Source organism: Muscardinus avellanarius (genome assembly GCF_963383645.1).
Source record: "Muscardinus avellanarius genome assembly, chromosome: 10".
In the NCBI taxonomy this organism is placed as follows: Eukaryota; Metazoa; Chordata; class Mammalia; order Rodentia; family Gliridae; genus Muscardinus; species Muscardinus avellanarius.
In genome coordinates, this window is record NC_137796.1 from 113154528 (window position 1) to 113174240 (window position 19713).

The 19713-nt window shown below is 62.9% G+C and overlaps 4 protein-coding genes across 8 annotated transcripts in view; 1 reads left to right on the forward strand and 3 right to left on the reverse strand.

Moving 5' to 3' along the window:
• Positions 1-657: 657 nt before the first annotated feature.
• MCRIP2 (MAPK regulated corepressor interacting protein 2) lies at positions 658-4379 on the reverse strand (the record flags this gene model as incomplete). 4 transcript variants are annotated; one of them, XM_080703274.1, is made up of 5 exons in its annotated part: positions 658-728; positions 925-1026; positions 1273-1400; positions 4122-4248; positions 4328-4379. In XM_080703274.1, the coding sequence occupies 5 exons, from the start codon at positions 4377-4379 to the stop codon at positions 658-660; spliced, it is 480 nt and encodes a 159-aa protein (XP_080559400.1). The 4 variants fall into 4 exon arrangements, with proteins under 4 accessions (XP_080559400.1, XP_080559399.1, XP_080559401.1 ...); XM_080703273.1 differs by having other exon boundaries at positions 889-1026; XM_080703275.1 differs by lacking the exon at positions 925-1026.
• Positions 4380-9802: 5423 nt separating this feature from the next.
• METTL26 (methyltransferase like 26) lies at positions 9803-10951 on the forward strand (the record flags this gene model as incomplete). The annotated part of the gene is made up of 6 exons (XM_080704027.1): positions 9803-9999; positions 10079-10241; positions 10326-10385; positions 10595-10662; positions 10753-10831; positions 10904-10951. The coding sequence occupies 6 exons, from the start codon at positions 9803-9805 to the stop codon at positions 10949-10951; spliced, it is 615 nt and encodes a 204-aa protein (XP_080560153.1).
• A 519-nt stretch (positions 10952-11470) lies between these two features.
• Positions 11471-13656, reverse strand: WFIKKN1 (WAP, follistatin/kazal, immunoglobulin, kunitz and netrin domain containing 1; the record flags this gene model as incomplete). Its single annotated transcript, XM_080704222.1, has 2 exons — positions 11471-12949; positions 13486-13656. The coding sequence occupies 2 exons, from the start codon at positions 13654-13656 to the stop codon at positions 11471-11473; spliced, it is 1650 nt and encodes a 549-aa protein (XP_080560348.1).
• A 3652-nt stretch (positions 13657-17308) lies between these two features.
• Positions 17309-19713, reverse strand: part of RAB40C (RAB40C, member RAS oncogene family) — a gene marked incomplete at both ends in the record, with an annotated part of 31797 nt that continues 29392 nt past the window's right edge. The window contains 3 exons of one of the 2 annotated variants that reach the window (XM_080704356.1): positions 17309-17589; positions 19180-19345; positions 19623-19700. In XM_080704356.1, the coding sequence (XP_080560482.1) occupies positions 17309-17589; positions 19180-19345; positions 19623-19700 (525 nt within the window). Of the gene's footprint in view, positions 17590-19179; positions 19403-19622; positions 19701-19713 lie in introns of both variants that reach the window. The other variant, XM_080704355.1, reaches the window with a different exon arrangement.

The following is a 19713-nucleotide window of genomic DNA, read 5'->3' on the forward strand; positions in this document are numbered from 1 at the left end:
AGTGTCCACAGGTTCACCACACCCCCAGGACCTGTGGGGCACCTCTGCCCAGTGTCCTTCAGCCGGGCCTGGTGACTTCGTGAGACTTGGCATCCCAAGATTTAGCCCAGTCCTGGTAGCTATGGGCCCAGCCCAGGGCATTCTTCAGTGCCTCCAGGCCCTGTGGCCTGGCTTTGGCACCAGGAAGTGCCAATAGGAGGGAGGTGTGTCGATTGGGGCAGACAGGAGGGCAGCTGGGTGAGAAGCCAAGGGACAGGCTGCACAGAGGGGTGTCCCTGCTGGTCCAGGGATGGATACCAGAAGAGATGTGGCGACGGGAAGTCCGGGCTGGGGGCTGGGACCGGACTCAAGGACCCCCCACTCCCCAAGTCAAGGCCATTCCAAAAGGGCAGTTTCTCAACTTTATTAGCTGGGAGCTTTTCCTGCCAGCCCTGGGGCTGGTCCCTGGGCACAGCGAGCAGAATTGAGGTCACACAGTCTTGGCCCCTGTCCCCTGCCAGCCCAGGACAGCTAAGCCAAGGGAACAACAGGTACGAAAGTCCAAATGCTGGCACTTCAGGTGAGGCTGGCGCCTAGCCGGGCCACAAGGCAGGCGGAACAGCACGGTCCTCCTTTGGCAAAGGGTCCACCATGGCAGTGCTCCTTCCCAGGCAGCTGCTACGAGCAGCTGGTGATCCTAGCCAGGAACTGCTGTGCCCACCACTCATCCAGGTCGATGGGCACGAAGCCTGCGGGCAGAACAAGCAGAGCAGTGACGCCGCCTTCCAGACGAGCAAGGTCTCTGCCCTCGAGCTGACCACAGCCCCTCACGCAGGCTCCAAACACAGCACGAGCGGGCATTGGGGAGAAGGGGCCAGAGAGGCTGGGGAGGGCAGGAGCGCGAGGGACGACTCCCTGGGGCGCAGGGTCTGGGAGAAGTCTCACTCTGTAGCCGAGGATCAGGGGTCCTCTCCACGTACTGCACGGGCCTCGGCCCACCCTCACCAGCCTGGCCACCATCCAGCTGTCGCTCCACCTGCTGCCAGGCTGTGGGGACATGTGGTCAGGCTGAGCCAGGCCCCTGGCAACCCTCCCATCCCAGGGCCTTGCAGCCACCCTAGACTCCAGCCCAGGACTGGGAGTAGACAGCCTGCTGGACAGTCACAGGCCAAAGGGACAGAGCCAAGGGAAAGCCCAGTCAACCAGGCAGCAGTAGGGAGGAGGACGGGGGCCATCCCAGCCCACCTTACTGGGACCCAGTGAGCCAGGCCGCACCCTCTGTTGCATCGTTACCTTCGGACACGAAGCGGACGTTCTCCTCGTGGGCCAGTGTGTAGGTCTCCTGGGTCCCCTCGAGGGATGGGGATGTGGCAAGCGGCCGCCGGCCGTTCACACGATTGAACACAAGCCTGGGCCCGGAACTGTGGGAAGGGGGAGGACAGACAGAGTTGGCACCCATCTGGGCCCTGGTGCTGCCTGGCAGAGCTCAAGGACAGCCCCAGACCAAGCTACCGGCCCAGGCCAGGCCCAGCTCCGCTCTTCCTCAGTCACAGAGCAGCGGCTGGCAGCAGCTGATGGCCCAAGCCTCTTTCCTGCAGACCCCGAGCCCCGGCAGTTCCGCGCACACCTGCATTCCTCGGCCCCAGGGAGACAAGGGACTGTAAGTCAGGGAGGGGCCCTCAGCGCTGTGTCTGAGCCCTGGCAGGGGTGCACACAGGGCCCCCATGCCGCTCCTCATCCCCCACCGGCCAGGTCGACCCCCAGCCGTGACCACCAGGTGGGAATGAGTCTCCTGTCCTCCAGACACTTCTCCATCTTGCGGATGCCCAGCGTGGGAAGACAGACCTAACACCTGGACAGTCTTTGTTCTTCCCTCTCCCTGGCTGTCCCCAGGCCCTGCAGAGATGGGCACCAAGTGCCAGGGAGAGCAGTCCCCAAGTGAGCCGTGCGTGACCACAACCCGGCCCGCTCCCCACGGGCCCGAGACAAGGGGCAATGAGAGTGAGGTGGCCCGTGGCCTGCACTGGACACCCAGGGGGCCGCTGGGCTATGCTGCCCAGGCAGGCCCAGGGCAGGGGCGGGCGGGCTGAGCCCTGCACACACACGGAGCCCGGGGTGGGGCCGTGAAGGGAATGGGGCCGCACCTACAGCAGGAGGTGGGAGCCGGAGTCCTGGGCTGCGCCCGCCACTCCGCCAGGCACTCGCGGTCCCGGCCGGCCTGCTCGCCTTCCTGGGCTCAGTTGCCCCACGCCGCTCTGGGTTCCTCCTCAGGTGAGAGGGGCACTAAAATAAAGAGGAGGGTCTTGAGGGGCACAGGGTCCCGCCAGCCCCAGGGCTGGCAGGGTCTTATGGCCACAGGGAATCTTAGATGTGCAAGTGGAGGTGAGGCCTGAGCTGCTGCTGGCGCCTGAGCGTCCACACGCACCAGAGGGCATTAGTGTTTGTCCTTGACTCGGACATCTCCCTGCGCCACCCACCCCACCTGGAAGACTTCAAACTCAGCCATTTTTCAAAAAGGAGAAAACTGCAGCCAGGGGCTCTGAATTGCAAGGACTGGAAGTGGGTGGCCCAGGGCTGAGATGGGGCCCCTGAGGGCGTGCCCACCTCCCTGCACCAGCTCCCAGGAGTGCTGCCCACAGGCAAGCTCCAGCACATGTTGCCCACAGAGACCTCATTTCACCCCTCCACCATCCCCAAGGTGGACCAAGAACCTGGGCTGGGGAGGGGCAGCAGCAGTCCTGACCTCAAAACCCGCATCCCTGCCCCAGCACCAGCCTCCTCAGCAAATGCCAGGTGCCTAACTGGCCACAGACCCCACCTGCCTCGGTGGGGCGAAGGCGGGCTGGTGCCTCAGCCCCAGGTCCCACCCCTGGTGGTCCTGCCCATCAGCCCCTGAGGACCGGTCATCACATGGCCCCCTTGTGTCAGGGGGTCAGACCTCGCTGACCTGTCCACCACCCACGGCCAGAACAGGAGCCCATCACTTAACGGGTCAGCGACTTTGAGCCCACTCCTCTTTTTCCCCCAGCTAGTCAGAGAGGAATGTGGGTGCTGAAAGGTGGAAGGGGCGGACCAGACTGGACGGGCCACACACCCACCTGCCCACAGCTCATCCAGCCAATGGGATAAGGCAGTCAGCACCTCCTCTCACAGCAGCCTGCTTGGCTGTAGGAGGACCTCGGGTGTTACACCATTTTTGGCCACCTGGGGGCTTTTAGGGGATCTGGAGAGAAGGGCCAGTGGCCTGGAGTGTCCCTAGCCTACTTAAGGCTCTAGGGAACGCGGCTGACTTCCCTCTCCACTTTCTCGACACCAACCCCAACTGTGCCACAAACCTGGTGATGGGGCCTTGGAGAGGAAAGGGGCTTCACCAAGTCAAGTAAGAGGCGGGCAGATTGCCCCTCCCACCCCATGCTTCTGGGCACGCCTGTAGCTACCTGTAGCTACCAGCCTCTTCCCCTGGGAGGCCCGGCAGGCCAAGACTTGGCTGATATCTGCCAAATAACCCGAAAGCTCCGCTCACTCCTCCCCAGGGCACGCCTCTGGCCTAGGACACCTCTCTGAGGGCAGAGACAGTGCCCGGCCCCTCCGGCCCCGAGCTCAGGGCTAGGAGGCGGGGCAGGCTGGCCTCCACTCGAAAGCCCCTCCCGCCTCACCGGCCTGAGCCTGCTCTCTGCCAGCCCAACCTGCAGCCCGGCCAGAAGCCCGCGGGCAGGCAGGGGCAGGGGCAAAGTCCGCAGGCGGGAGCGAGCAGCTCGGGGGCCAAAGCAGCGAGAAAGGGCAGCCCCGGAGGCAGGGGCTGGCCGCCAGGTCGCCGCCCGGAGGCCGAAGCGGCCGGGGCAGAGCCTCCTCCGGGCCAGGAGAGGCGGAGGCTGCCGGGCACGCCCACCGAGGGCGTCCGCCGGGAGGCCCCGCGGCCGGGCCTCGGGGGTGAAGGGCGGAGGAGGCACGTGCGCCCCTGCAAGGTCGGAGCCCGAGTCCTTGAGGCCGGCCCTCTGGGCAGCTTACCCAGCCCGCCCTCGGCGCCCGGGGTTCCCGCTCGCAGCCAAGGTCGCCGGGACGTCTGCTCGGCGGCCGCGGCCCCACGTGGCCAGCGGTCGCCCGCCGCCCAAGGTCACCTCCCCGGCCGCGCGCCCGCTCACCTCGACAGCGGCCAGGGTCCAGGCTGCGGCGCCGAGGGCGGCGCCCGCGGGGGTGGCGAGGCCGGCGCGGGCTGCCGGCATTTCAGGAGCTCGCCGAGCCTGCTCTCCACCTGCTGCTGCGTGGGACCTGCGGGCGCGGGGGGCGTCAGCGGCCGCCGGCCCCCGCCCGCCGCCCGCCCGCCGCCCGCCGCCGCCCGCCCGCGCACCTGTGCGGCGGTGCGTCACCAGCTTGCTAGGCCCCTTGGTGATGGTGTACATGGTGCGCGGCCCGCGCCCGGGGCCGCCCGTGCCCCACTCGCCGGCCCGCCCGAGGTCCCCGCACCGGCCGCCCGCTCGCTCTCCGAGGCGCCGCAGGCTCTGCCCCTTTAAGAGCGGCGAGTGGGGCGGGGCAACCGCACACGCCCCCCTGCCTTAAAGGGCCCGCGAGCTCGCGCCGCCCGGGCACTCAGGGAAGGCGATGCTCCAGCTCGCCACGACGCGGCGCTGCGAGGCCAGGCGGCACCGGCTGCACGGACCCCAGCCCGGGCTTGACTGTCCCTGCCCACCGGCCGCCGGAGAACCGTGGGCCGTGCTCGGAGCCGGCGGCCCAGCGGTCCCCACGTCCTCCAGGCAGGGTCCTGGAACTCTGTGCTCTAGGTCCTGGGGGGAGGAGTGTCTGTGCTAGGGGTCTCTGCACTCACTGGAAGCAGAGATGTCTTCCTTCATATTTGAGAACCCTCATCCTAGTCCCTGGAGGGGCCTGGTCCGGTACGGGGGCCCACCCTTATCCGAGGTCTGAGAAAGGTAAAGGGTGGGTCCGGGCAGACAGGATTCTTTGGGATCTCCCCCAGGGATGCAGGCAGTCTGGAACCCAGCGTGAGACCAGCGGGAGGGCAGAGGAAGCCCTGCAGTCACAGCAAACTCAGCCTGGGGTCCGCCCGGAGGGGGCCTGCAGGTGCCAGAAATCAGACCCTGAGAAACCCTGCCGGGCTGCTCCTGACTTCTCTGGGGCCTGGCCACATCTGGGCAGGATCCTGTGCTTGGGAATTCTGAGCCACAGTGGATGGAGCTGGGCTTCAAATTCACACCGGAAGCCCTGTGTGGTGGCACACGCTTGTAATCCCAGTACTTGGAAGTCTGAGACAGGAGGATCACAGGATCGCAGTCAGCCTCAGCTAATTAGTGAGACATTATTTCAAAAAGAAAAATATAGCCGGGTGTGGTGGTGCACACTTGTATTCCCAGTACTTGGGAGGCTGAGACCGGAGGGTCGCGGTTCGCGGACAGCCTCAGCTACTTAGTGAGGCTCTCTGTAACTCAGTGAGACCTGTTTCAAAATAAAGAATAAAGGCCAGGCGGGGCATGGTGGCGCACGCTTGTAATCCCCGCGCTAGGGAGGCGGAGACAGGAGGATCGCGCAGGTTCGAAGCCAGCCGCCATGGCGTAAGAGACCCTGTTTCAAAAATATAAAAAATAGGTCTGGGAGTGTAGCCCGGAGGTAGAAGGGCTTCCAGGAACCCCAGTACCACACACACACACAAAAAAAACCCCAAAAAAATAATAATAAAAAAATAGGGCTGAGGGTGTAGCTCAGAGGTCAAATGCCCCTGGGTTCCATCCTCAGACCTGCAAAAATAAATAAATAAATAAATAAATGAAAAAACTAAAGACTAACCAGATGCAGGAACGCTTGTGATCCCAGCATTCAGGAGGCTGAGACAGGAGGATCGCAGTTCATGGACAGCCTCCGCTGCCCTCTGCAACTCAGTGAGACCCTGTTTCAAAATAAAGAATTAAAAATAGTACTGGGTGTGTAGCTCAGAGGTAGAATGCCCCTGGGTTCCATCCCCAGTACCGCAAAAATAAATAAATAAATAAATATAGGACTGCGTGTGTAGCTTGGAGGTAGAATGTCCCTGGGTTCCATCCCCAGGACCACAAATAAAAAAATAAAAAAAGGAAAGAAAGAAAGAGAGCCCAGGTGGAGTCTGCCCCTGGGGAAGGGCCCTCCCTGGCTGCACTTCCTGCCCCCGCCCTGGCCCCCCAGAGCAGGCTGGGCTTCGGGTCATTGTGCTGCTGTGGCCTGCCCTGGCCTCTCCTAGCAGCACAAGCTTACGGCCCAGGCATCCAGGCGCTGGGCAGGCAGGACGGTGGTGCCAGGGGCCTGCAGCTGGAGTGCGCCTGTTCACTTGCAGGGCAGCCACCAGAGGGCCTGGGCTAGAAGCTGCTGCGGGACGAGGAGAGGGGTGCAGCCCCCCCAGACTGACAGGCACGTCTGAGGCAAGCCCCGCAGGAAGAGTGCCTGTCACAGTTGGACTTGCGGGCCCAGCCTCCAGGGCACAGTCCTGCCAGGCGGGCTTGGCTTAGCCCTAGTGACAGAGCCGTGAGGCCACACGGCCAGCCTGACAGGTGGGTGTGGAATGCGGGGTGCTGAGAGGCAGAAGGGTGGGGTGAGAAAGTCAGGGTCCTCATGGCAGCGGGGCACCTGGAGAGCGGGGCAAGGCGGAAGGGGAGGCTGGAGAGGAGGCAGCCTGAGTCCCTGCACCGCCCCGCTGCTGCCTGGCCTTGGCTCCATTCCTGCTGCAGAGCCAAGGCCTGCAAGGGGTGGGCATGGCCAGCCGGCGCAGGGCAGCAGCGGGAAGCTGCTGAGGCTCTGCCATCCAGTCCCGAGCCTTCCCCTGGACGCGCTGGCTCTGCCTGCAAAACCTCTGCAGAGGCAGTGGGTTGCAGCCAGCACCCTTCCCTGTGGTCTGGAGTTGGGCAACTGGACAACTGGAAGGGGTGGGGGTCTTCCCCAGGGTAAGCCTAGAAAAGGATTTTCCAGCCAGCTTGGTGGTGCATACCCGTAATGCCAGCAACATGGGAGGCTGAGGCAGGAGGATCACAGGTGGAAGGCCAGCCTGGGCGACTTATGGAGACTCTGTCTAAAAATAAAGTTTAAAAAGGACTGGGAGTGGGAGAACCCGGCCATAGTGGCACACACTTGTAGTCCCAGTACTTGGGAGGCTGAGACAGTACTGCAAAAAGACTTGGAGTCTTTACAAATATAACTAAGGTAAACATTTCTTTTTTTTTTTTTTTTTTCTGCAGGTCTGGGGATGGAATCCAAGGGCATTCGACCTCCGAGCTACACCCCCCTGCCCTGTTTTTTATTCTTTATTTTTATGAAACAGGGTCTCACTAAGTAGCTGAGGCTGTCCACAAACCGTGATCCTCCGGTTTCAGCTTCCCAAATGCTGGGATGACAAGTGCGGGCCACCACACCCAGCCTAAGGCAAATTTTTCAAAGAAACTATCCTGAGTTAGGGTGGCCCTAAACCAAGTTGGTCAAGGCCCCCTTTTTGTGGTACTGGGGATGGAACCCAGGGGCATTCTACCTCTTAAGCTCCACCCCAGCCCTATTTTATTTTTATTTTGAAGCAGGAGCTCCCTAAGTTGCTGAGGCTAGCCTTGCATCTGTGATCCTCCTGCCTCCCAAATTCTGGGATTACAGGCACGTACCAGCACAAGAGAAGATTTGGACTGGACGCAGGAGAGGCTATGGGGACTCAGGGCAGAGATGCAGTGATGAGACCCACACTCAGGGCCTTTGGAAGGAGTTAAGAGTTTTGTTTTGGACGTCTGGACTCTAGAACTGGGAGAAAATAGGCTTAAGTCACTGCATTTTGGAATAATTCATTCCAGCAGCCACAGGAGACTGACAGCCACTGGAAACTAAGGGGCCAGGGAGAGCTGATGGGCAGCGCTGGGAGCGAGCAGGGAAGCACAGGGTGTCTGCTGGACCCCACCAGGCACGTGGGCATGGCTGGGCCCCAGAGAGGAGCTGGGTCCGCCTCACAAGCACGGCCTGGCGCTTTGCGTAGTCCAGACCCCAAGAGAGTCGCAGGCAGGAGGCCGGAGGCAGCCCTTGTGGGCAGAAGGAGCCTCCCTGTCTTCTCCACAGCACAGAACCAAGCCCCTCAGGCCCTCTAGGCCCTGCTGGTTTGATCCTGTGGATAGAGTCCTTTGGGAAGGCGGCATTGCCACAGCGCCTCCACTTGGTATCGCACAGCCCTTCCAGAGGGGCGCCTAGAGCGGGAGCCAGCCTTCTCCGGAGCGGCCACTTCTGGTCTTGACAAACTCAGCTTCGGCTTCCCAGAGAGAAGGGCCTTCCCTTCTCAGGGGGGCCCAGGAATGCAGGCATCAGACACACACGCATGTGCTTTCCAGAAAACCTGTGCTCTCACACCCTGGCCACTCAAGAGCCACTCAGCCACACCCAGCTGCCTCTGCCAGGGGCTGAGCTCGTGCCGGAGGGCCAGTATTGGCCTAGGCGGCATTCAGGCCAGCATGATGGACCCTTCGGGGGCATCCACCTGAGGCAAGTACTGTTAAATGCGATGACCCTTGCTGGGCACCGTGGACGGTTCCTGAAAGCAGCTCCAGACAAGAGAGAAGCAGGTGCTCCCCTCCAAGCTGGGGGAGTCTCAGAGGAAGCCTGGCTGACCAGAGGCACCTGGATTTCAGGGCCCCTGGCCCTCACAGGTCCCCTTCCTGGAGTTCCCCTTGAGGTAGGGTCCAGCGCAGGGGTTCACATCAAAGCAGACAGGCTCACCTGCAGGACCCAGTCAGCATTTGGAGATCAGCCTCCACGGAGCAGGGCTGCCCAGAGCGAGGGAAGCGCTCCTGGACTCCCCACAGCCCCTGGCTGGCCACTTTCTCGGGAGGGGAGGGTGTCCAAAGTGGCTGCTTACGTCACCCTCTCTCTGTGTCTGGCTGTGTGACTGGCCCTCTGGGGTCCAACCACACTCACGCCCCAGCCCTCCTGGCGATCGGGTCCCAGCCAGGGGCCGGTCTCAGCGGGCCCAGTGAGACATCAGGTGTGGGGGTCCCTGCTAGTCCCGACTGCTGAGCGCGGATGGACGTTTTGAACCAGTGTTTCCTGGAACCCAAGGTGGCTATCCAGGAAGCACCCTTGGGTTACTCACACATCTCGGCATGGACTTGGTTTCAAGGGATACCAACCATCCTGTGACCTAGACCGCCGCTGGCTGCCAGCTGGCGCTGATCACCTCTGTGTCGCCGAGACGCACGGAGCATCACTTGCCGCTCCCGCCAAGTCCAGGGCCGGGTCACGAGCGTCCCGCCCCCGCCGCCCCGAGCGCTCACGGCTGTCACGGTTTCTGCAACTTAGGTTTGAATCGAGGCTGTCCTCAATGGCGCTTCCCTCGGGCTCGGGGCGACTCTACGAGCCGGGTGCCCCTTGGCTGCGCGGGCTAAGGCGCTAGTGGCGCCGCGCATGCGCCGCGGCCTCCCGCGGGGCGGGCTTGCGTCACAATTCCTAGGCCTTGCGGAGGGACCGCTCGCCAGCGGCGCCGCTGGTGTAGTGGTATCATGCAAGATTCCCATTCTTGCGACCCGGGTTCGATTCCCGGGCGGCGCAGTCGCTTTTTAGCTTTTCTTCACCCGAGCAAAGAGCATCTCACCCAACTGAGGAAGTGGAGAAGGCCCGAGGCGTGGGGGCCCGACGGGCACTCGGAAGGCTCCGGGGGGGCCCGACGGGCACTCGAAGGCTCCGGCGCCCCGTGGCGGCGTGAGGCCGCGCTCCCTGCGCCCGGCCGCCCGGGGCTGCGGGCCCTTTAAGGAGCGGCGCGCGCCCGCAACTCCCGCCGTGCCTCGCGCTCGCTCCCGCCGGCCCCCGCGCGGTCTTGGCTGGGGCCGCGATGCTGGTGGCCGCGGCGGCCGAGCGGAACAAGGAGCCCATCCTGCGCGTGCTGCGGCAGTACGTGGACCCGGGCCAGCGCGGCGTCCGCGTGCTCGAGGTGGCCTCGGGCTCGGGCCAGCACGCCGCGCACTTCGCGCAGGCCTTCCCGCACGCCGAGTGGCAGCCGTCCGACGTGGACCCGCGCTGCCTGGACAGGTGCGGCCCGCCGGGGGTGGGGCGGGCGGCGCGGGGCCGGCGCCCCTGGGCCCGGCTGAGTGGCCGCCGCCTTCCGCAGCATCGCCGCCACCGCGCAGGCCCGGGGGCTGCCCAACGTGAAGGCCCCGCTGTACCTGGACGTGACCTGGGAGTGGCAGCGGTGGGGCGGGATCCCGCCGCGCTCGCTGGACCTGGTGCTGTGCATCAACATGCTCCACATCAGCCCCCCGAGCTGCGCCGAGGTGGGTGGCGCCCGGGCGCGGCGGGGGGCGGGCCTCCCGCGCCGGGGCGAAGGCGACTCGCGGTGCCCTGCCTCCCCTCCGCAGGGGCTCTTCAGAGCCGCCGGACACCTGCTCAAACCCAAGGCCCTGCTCATCACCTATGGGGTGAGTGGCCCGCCTGTCGGCACCTGGACCTTCAGAGCCCGCGCCTTGTTGCCCTGTGCCTGCAGCTGCACCGGTTCACCCTTGGCTCTCCCTTCTTGGGGGAAGCAGGGGGTGCCCCTTTCATTCCCAGACCCCAGCCTGCAGATCTGCCCTGTGGCATACTGGGAATAGCTGACTCTAGGCTCGGGGGCTGTGCCCCGTTTCTGCAGCCCTACGCAGTCAAAGGGAAGATCACTCCCCAGAGCAACGTGGACTTTGACCTGATGCTCAGATGCAGGTCAGCGCGGGGGCGAGGGCCTGGCTCAGATGGTAGTTGGGCTGGGAGTCAGCAGCCCCACACGAGACCCCACCTCCTTTTCTGCTACAGGAACCCGGAATGGGGGCTGCGAGACACAGCCCTTCTGGAGGACCTGGGCCAGGCCAGTGGCTTGCTCCTGGAGCGGATGGTAGGCAGGGTGGGCTGGGGAGGGATGGCCTTCCTGGGGACCGAGGGCCACGCCAGCAAAGCATTTTTCTAGGTGGACATGCCAGCCAACAACAAGTGTCTGATTTTTCGGAAAGAGTAGCCTGTGTCCCTGCCAAAAGCTCTGTTGGACACCAACCAGCCCCCAGTGCCTGCCTCCTTATGCTAGGCTTCTGGAACCACCGCCGGCACCCAGTCTGGGCTATTGGATCACCAAGGGGCTAGGCATAGCCTGCCTCAGAATAAAGCACCTCCTGCTGCCCGTTGTGGGTGTCCGCTGCACTGCCTCCTGGGAACAACTTTGGGGTTTGTGGGCAGGAGTCTGGCCTGTGGGGTCAGGGCAGGGGTGCACCGGGCCTTACTGCTAGAGGGACCACAGGGACCGCAGCTGAGGTGGAATGGAACCGCCCCTCCTGGGGACTGCTGCGGGTGCCGGGTGGGCTGGTGCTCCACAGTGACCTTGGACAGGACCAGCGGCCCCACCCTCCCGCTGATGGCAGGGTCCCAGCTGGAGAGCAAACTGGGGGTCTTCCAGGAGGGTAAGGGTCCCCAGCCAACACCAGCAGGCCGCGAGTTCGGGTGAGGAGCGCCTTTATTCAGCAGGAGGGCGGGCTGGGCGAGGCTAATCTTGGAAGCGGTTGAGCAGTGCACAGGCCTTCTTCTCTAGCAGTTCCGAGATCTTCTTGACTCGCTTCTCACTGGCAGCACGGACATAGCTGCCAGGGTCCAGCACGGCCACGCCATCGCGCACCTCACCCATGATAACCAGCGGCCCGTCGCCAGCTGACACGTTGGGGCAGGGACAGGCCCAGTCCATGCCGCTGAGTGTCACCTCCAGGTACCTGGTGCCCAAGAACTTGAGGCCCATCTTGTCGTCCTTGAGCACATCGTCCAGGGCCACGCGGGCGATGCCACCGGCGGCCTCGGGCTCCTCCAGCACCTCCGTGAGCCGCCCCACGATGGCGAAGTCGCTGCGGCACAGGCTCAGGGCCAGCTTGCTCCTGAGGCGGCAAGCCCGGCAGGGCGGTGTGCGAGGCATGGGGCAGGCGTCCTCACAGCGCTCTCGGCTCTCAAAGTTGTTGGCGTTGCCCTCGCAGCCGCTGTACAGGAAGGGCAGGCAGCGCTGCAGCAGGGGGCTGTAGGCCCAGCGAGGCTCCCAGCCCTGGCAGGGCCCCTGCACTGCTGGCAGTACGCAGGCGTCCCCAGGGCCACGGGCGCAGGCCCCTTGGCAGGCTTCGTAGGTCTCGAAGCCCCGGGTGGCCCCGTCACATTCCAGGGCTGGGAAGGTCATGCAGCTACCTCGCTGCGGGTCGAAGTGCCAGAGCACGCTGCGGGTGGGAGTGGGGCCAGCGCAGGCCTGGGTGCCCGGCAGGCATTCTGCCAGGGCCGGGGGGCCGGGCGCCCTGCCCCTGGCTGGCCCCCGCTGTACCACAGAGAGCGGGAAGTCGGCCCGCAGCAGCCCGGCAGCATTGCGTGCGGTGCAGGTGTACAGGCCAGCGTCTTCGGGCCGGGCGTTGTAGAGCACCAGCTGCCCAATGCTGGTGACCACCACGTTGCCGTACATCTGGTCGGGGCGCATGATCAGGTTCTCATGCTGGTGGCTCTGCTTCTCCCAGGTCACGGCGGGTGGTGGGCGGCCGCTGACCTCACAGTGGAGGCTGGCAGTGCCTCCCACGTACACTGCCTGCGGGGAGGGGCTGCTGTACAGCGCAGGTGGCACGGGGGCGGCTCCGGGCGTCGGGCGGGCAGTGGCCTCGGGAGGCCCCAGGCTGCTGGGCGGCCAGCTGAGCACGTGCTTGCAGGGCACAACGTGCAGGTGGAGACCACGAAGGCAGGCCTCCGCGTCCATGTAGCAGCGGTTGTAGTAGGTGAGGCCATCGGAAGCACACGTGAAGTGGGGCTCCTTCTCGCAGCGGTCTCGGCAGCGGCACACAGGCTGCCCGTCCCAGATGTCGCAGTCTGAGCCCTGCTGCGGGCACACGAAGCCCTCACAGGAGGCTGCTGCGGCAGGTGTGGCCGGGCGGCCATCGGGGAAGCGGGCTGCCACGCAGCTCTGCAGCCCACACACGTTGGTGCAGCACTTCTCAGAGGCCGCGCAGTCCTGGGGGGGGGCAGCTCAGTATGAATCCCGATGCCCTCTACCCCCCAACCAGGACACACGGATGGAGCTGGGTGAGCTTGGCAGCTGCCACTGAGGACTCTCTGAACCCGTGTCCTCTCAGGAAGGCTAAGGAAGGCTCTCCGTGCAGCACCCCTCACCCTCGCCGTGGGACTCTCTTGCTCCTGCTGTGCAGGGGCCTGGGCAGCAGGACATCTGATGTGGTTCCCACCCTGGGGAGCTTGCCCCAGTGTTCTGGGGGGGGGGACGGGCCTTGGCAGGGTGCTCTGAGAGAGCGCAGAGACCTGCCTGCATTCCCATCTTTGGAGAAGAACTGGCGCCCAGGCAGGGAAGCAGCAGTTTGGTGAGCAGACAGACCAGGGGGTAGGGGAGGGCTTTCATTCTCAGACAAGGGCAGGGATGGGGTGCCACTTGGTCTCCTCAGTGGGGCCCGGGAGGAGAGGAAGTGGGCTCCTGGGATTGGAGGGGTCTCCCCGAAGGGCTGGGGCGTGCCCAGGCCTCCTAGGCCCCTTGCTCACCTGGTCCCCGGCGCACTCCCGTTCACAGGTACTCTGGGCGTCCACCCACAGGCTGGGGCTGAGCTGGTTGGGGCACAAGCCCGGGTGGTTCCCTGGTTCTGGCAGCAGACCAGCCCCTGAGGCCAGCCCAACCACAAGGAGCAGAGGCAGGAGGAGCTGCTGGGCGGGCATGGGGACCGCAGGGCCAGGCGGCAGAGGTGTGTACCACTACCACCTCCTCAGGGCCCACCGAATCTGGCTCCCTGTAGACATCCACTCTCGCTGGCTGTGATAGATGTCCTCGGCTCGGGAGGCCCCTCCTCTCCTCGCCCCTTGGCCCCAGGCTCGAGCCTACCACAGATGCTGTGTTCCACGGGCACCCCAGACAGGCCGGTTTGGGGGTCTTGACGCTCTTAGAGTCTGTCTGTGCAGCCCGGCCCCTCCCCAGCCCACTCCTCTCCCAAGACTGGGCAGCTCCCAGTCCCCAGCAAGCATAGCCAGAGGAGGTGAGGATAGGGAGGGGCCAGGGCTCAGAAACTCTTAAGCCACTGGACACGCGGTCAGCAAGGGGCGGAGAAGGGCCAGCTCTGACCAGGGAGGATGGGGACTCAGTAACCCAAGCCCCTCCCTCCATAGGCGGGGGCCAGCAGGGAGTCTCCTTAAAGACCCTCCCCCTTGACTCAGCTCAGCAGCTTTTGTCCCCAACCCCCTCCGTCTCCCTTGTGGAGAGGATTCCGGCACCCCCACCCCCAACTGACCACAGCCTGGGTCTTCCCCAAGGCAGATCCAGACTTGCATGTCACCTGTGGGTCTAGGTAAGGCACAGGGGCTCTGCGGAGCCCAGCGGATGATGTGTGGGTGGAGGGCCGTTCCCTTCAGAGACGCCATCAGGAGTGAAGGGCCGCAGCCTGCGGGGGCAAGGCTTGGCCGCTCAGCGCTGAGGCTCCCTGTGGACGTGTGTCTGCAGGGCTTTGCATTTCCCAAGACGCCTCTGCTGAAGCCAGGTCCCTGGCTCCTGGCCCAGGAAGCGTGCATCAGTGGCGTGCATCGGCCACTGATGCAGTCTGCCCAGCACTGGACAGGGCTCCACTCCACATGGGGCATCCATGGGGAAGGCCGAGGGGCAGCCAAGGCCAAGGGCCTCCAAGTCCTCTCAAAGAGCAAGTGTAGCCAGGCGTGGTGGTGCACGCCTGTAATCCCACTAGCTTGGGAGACTGAGACAAGGAAGATGGCAGGTTTGAGGACAGCCTCAGCAACCTAGCGGGGCTGTTTTAAAGCAAAAATATAAAAAGGGCAGCTGGGCGTTGGTGGCGCACGCTTGTAATCTCAGTACCTGGGACGCTGAGACAAAGATCGTGCAGGTTTGAAGCCAGCCTCAGCTACTTAGTGAGGTCCTCAGCAACTCAGTGAGACCCTGTTTCCAAATAAAATATAAAATAGGTCTGGATGTGTAGCCCGAAGGTAGAAAGCCCCTGGGGTTCCATCCCCAGTACCACAAAGAAAAAATTAAAGAAAAAATAGGGCTGGGGGTATTGCTCAGAGGTAGAATGCCCCCGGTTCCATCCCTGGTTCTGTAAAAATAAGTAAATAAAATAAAAAGGGCTGTGGGTATAACCCAAGAGATAGAATGCCTTTGGGTAATCCCCAGTACTGAAAATAAAGGGTTCTAGGAGTTGCTCAGGGACCCCAGCACCCATCTTTCCCTGCCCCCAGCTACTTGCCCTGAGGGCCAGCTGGGTTGCAGGCCCCTCCTCTGTGGGGGGAGGGCGAGAAGATCAAACGCGGCTGGCAAGACAAAGGGACTGGAATCTGCCCTCCCAAACTCTCCGGTGGCTCCAGAGATCTGAGGCCTCAGGAAATGGTTTTCTCCAGGACAGGACAGAAAATGTTCTTGTGACCCTGAGTCTGACCTCCTGACCCAGGAGGCAGGATAATAAAGAGCTTGGTCTGGCCAGCATGGAATCAAGAGATGGCTCCAGGCGCCAGCTTCTCCTTCCTGGCGAGGAGGCAGGAGGCAGTGGTGAGCGGGCCCCTGATAATGAGGGTGGGTGGCTGGGCTAGCCCTGCAGCCCTTGTGGCAGCCTCCCAGGACACTGCACAGGCCCTGTGGGTCCCACTCTTCTGCTCAGCTCTGCCCTCCAGGGCATCCTACACATGCTTGGCTGGGCAGGGCCCCACTTTTGGGGTCCCTGAATAGAGAGGCTCGAGGGTTCCATGTGAGGTGGGCTGCCCAGACAAGCTCTGGACCCAGGGAAACAGAGTGGCTGGTAACCGAGCAGGCCCAGCCCCCCAGCCATCCTCAGCCCTCAGGACCAGGGATGTGAACCAACACAGATGCAGGTCGGCAGGCCCAGAGCAGAGCACCACAGCCAGACAGAACCAGACTGACTGAGAGAAAAGCGGAGGGAGAGGGCACAGCTGAATTACATTTACTGTACAAAGGAGTAAGAACCGTTCAAAGAACTCAGGAATGGTAGTCTGACAGCAGCAAGAGTAGTGTTGGTATCGTGCACGCGGGACCATGTAGGTCCTCAAAACAAAGTTTGTGTGATTTTCTTCATGATTCCAGAGAAAGGGGCCTTGTTGGCGGCAAAAGAACAGGTGGGCTGTCTTTGGCTGTCCTGCTCAGCGTCCGCTGGGCAGCCGGCACAGCACGGCCCTCCCAGCACACAACATGCCTTCCAGAACAGCAGGTGTGGTGCTGTGTCCACCAGTGCCCACTAACACCTGTGCAGGACTGTCCCGTGACTTGTGCACTGCAAAGGTCCTGGCAAGCGGGGCCGAGGCCCAGGGGCACTCCTGCGGTGGCCAGGGGCACGAGGGCAGGAGGTAGAGTTGAGCACCAGTGTGGCTGAGGGCTGCATCTCCAGGCTAGGACAGCAGACAGTCGCAGAGTCGCTGTCCCCCAGGAGGGCGGGAGCTGCCTGGGCAGCGCATGGCACAGGGCTGCTGTGGTCCTCGGGAGGGCTCTCGTCCACCTGTAGTCCAAATGTGAACGAGGCAGGTGTGGAGGTGGTGTCACGGTGACATATGACCTCAACAAGTGAGATTGATAAGCACCAGCTGCCAAGAACAGGAGGCCAACAGAGGGCCCGCAGCCCCGACGGCACGTCAGCGAGTGGGCTGCGGCCCACCCAGCACTTGGGTCCTGGAGATGCGGATCACTGCAACACCACAATGGGCGGGGTCCCAGGTGCACCCCACTCCTCCTCTTTCCTGTGAGCTGACTCAGATCCGATGCACAGGGCAAACATCTGGAGAAGGCTTGTGGAAGACACGCTTGTCCCTACGCAGCACAATGACCACATTGGCCAGAATGAGGAGCTGGAGCCCAGACACCTCTGGAGGGCGCCCAGGTCCCATCTGTTTCCTCCTGGCCACTGAGCAGTACCAATACCAATTTCAAGAACATCGCTGACAGACTCCGTCCCCAGCAAGCCGTGTCCTCCCCATGGCTGCCAGTGTGAAGACACAGCATGCAGGTGGCTGCTTCTAGGCTTCCCTGATCGCCCTTTAAAAATGTACAAAACAGGTGAAGTGTTCTACATATAAATAAGAAAGGGGCCAGGCTCTCTCCTGGACCCAGCCAGGAGGCGCGGAGCCCAGGTTGGTTCAGATCAGGCTCCGCAGCACGCAGTCCTAGCACCAGAGGCCCCTCTGCCCGGCCTGTGGAGTGTGCCCGCTCCCTCGTGCACACTCCACCCCTCCGCCGCCAGGTGTAGAGCAAAACCTGAGGCTTCCCAGGCAGGGCCGTGTGGCCAAGGCTGTGCGCGGCAGGGCCCAGCGCCTGGCCCCAGGCCTGGCGTGAGCCTCCCGAGTCTGCACAGTGGAGCCCGCGGCCCCGCTAGGAAATCTTGCAGTTGCTTCGCGAGCAGTTCTGGGGAGGGCTCTGGGGAGGGCGGATGGACTTGGACCTCTTGAGGCTGTTGCCCTTGCTGCTGCTGCCCCCAGCCCCGCTGGCCAGGGAGTAGGAGCGGCCGTGCATCATGACAGCGTTCATGCCGTTGGCCATGGAGAAGGACTTGAGGTGGCTCTTGATGGTGACCGGCAGCGGGAGCTTGTCGATGAGGTGCACCGGCGTGCAGGAGACGATGGCCCGGCAGCAGAGGTCCTGCAGGCTGAACACTGCGGGGGGGTGAGGCGGGGGGCGAGACCCGAGGGCAGTGTGCGCGGGCTCCTCCAGCACCTGGCCGGGGGTCTCAGGGCTCCTCAGGAACCCGGGTGTCCAACTACCGTCTCCAGTGCCGCTAAGCGGCACCCTACCCGCCTTCTCTCCTAGCACTAGGATGGTGCTGGGGACTGCTCCCACAGGCTTTCTGGGCCAGTCCCTGCGTAGCCCCTCCCGTAACTAGTCAGACTCAACCCATCCAGCCCAGCTGTACCGAGCACACAACCAGGCTCTTTATGGTTCCCCTTGAGAAGGGAGGCCTCGGGCTCCTCTGTGGCTTAATCTTTAATCTTTTTGGGGGGAGCTGGGGATACTAAAACTTGAACCCAGGGGCGTCCCTCCTCTGGGTTACGGCTCCAGTCTTACTTATTTTTTTTTATTTTGAAACAGTCTTACTAAATTGCTGACTGTCCTTGAACTGTGATCTTCCTGTCTCGGCCTCCCAAGAACTAGGATTACAGGGATTGGATTACAGATGTGCCACCATGCCCAGCCCGTGGCTTAATCGGAAGGCGACACCCTGACCTCTCTTTGCCCAGTATCAGTGGCCCGTCTCCCTGAGGCCATCACTGTGGGCTGGTCGAGGGCCTGCTGTGGAATAGGGCAGGTAGGCACTGCAGAGCCACAGCATGGCTGTGGCACCAGCCTACGACGCCCGTCCCAGGTAGCCAGAGGCTCGCGCGTGCCTGCAGAGCTCTGGACACACATTCTCGCTGCAGTGGGGAGGGCAAGCTGACCTGCTCACCCCTTAGCAACTTTTTTTCTTTTTGGTACTGGGGATTGAGCCCAGAGGCATTTACCTCTAGGCTATACCCCTTTTTTACTTTTTTTTAACTTTGTGTGTGTGTGTGGCACTGGGGATTGAAGCCAGAAGCATTCTACCGCTGAGCTAAACCCCAAGCCTGATTTTATTTCTTATTTGAAAACAGGGTCTCACTAAGTTGCAGAAAGCCTCGCTACTGTCGAGGCTGGTTTTGAACCTGCTATCCTCCTGTCTCAGCCTCCCAAGTACTGGGATTACAAGCTTGTGCCACCATGCCCAGCCTGCTCACCCCTGAGAGCTCAGAGCCTGGGGAGGGAGCCAAGGTAACGATTTCTTGTGTGTCTACGAGGTATTAGCCATTGAACCCGGCAGCACTCTACCACTGAGCTGTACCCCCAATCCCTTTTTGGTTTTGGTGCTAGGGATTGAATCTAGGGATGTTCTACCTCTGAGCTACATCCCCAGCCCTATTTAGTTTTTATTTGGAAACATGGTCTCACTAAGTTGCCAAGGCTGTGAACCTGCGATCCGGCCTCAGGTACTGGGATTACAAGCATACGCCACCATGCCCGGCTCTCCCAATCCTATTTTAGTTTGCATTTTGAAGGTCTCACTAAGCTGCCAGGCGGGCTTTGATCCTCCGGCCTCGGCCTCCTGAGAGCTGGTATTGTAGGCGTGTCACCCTGCACCCTGCCTGACTGGGCCCTTGGGGCCGCCTCCACTGTCCCTCCCCGCCCTGCAGCTCCGCCCTCCCCGCCTCACCCTGCAAGGCTCCCCAGCCCACCTCGATTCGGCCTCCAGATCTTCTCCATGCCGTGCCGCATGAGCACGATGCGGGAGAGCTCCGTGAAGGACTCGATGACGTTGAAGTTGCACAGGGGGCTGACCTCAAAGAACGTCATGCAGCTCTTCTCCGCGTAGGCGCGGGCCTGCTCCGTGGGCACTTGCCGCTTGAAGGCCAGATGCAGCCGGTTCCCGACCAGGATGCGGGGGACCCCAGGAGCATGCTGCGGGGGCGCGGAGCTCAGCAGAGGCACAGCCACAGGACGCCCACCTCAGCCGTTGGCAGCAACCTCTGCCTCCATTCTGGGATGGGGGCCTGGCTGGACTGCAGAGCCCAGCGCTCCTCCCTCGCCAAGCCTCGCTGCAGGCCGTGGAGAGGCCACAGAGGGCAGTGTGCCCAGGCGTGGCCTTGTGCCTTCCCCGGGGGGCGAGACCCACACCTACCTCATCAATTTCCTTGATCCACCGGTCAATGCCATCAAAGGACCAGCGGTTGGTGATGTCATACACCAGGAGGATTCCCTGTGAGGAAGAC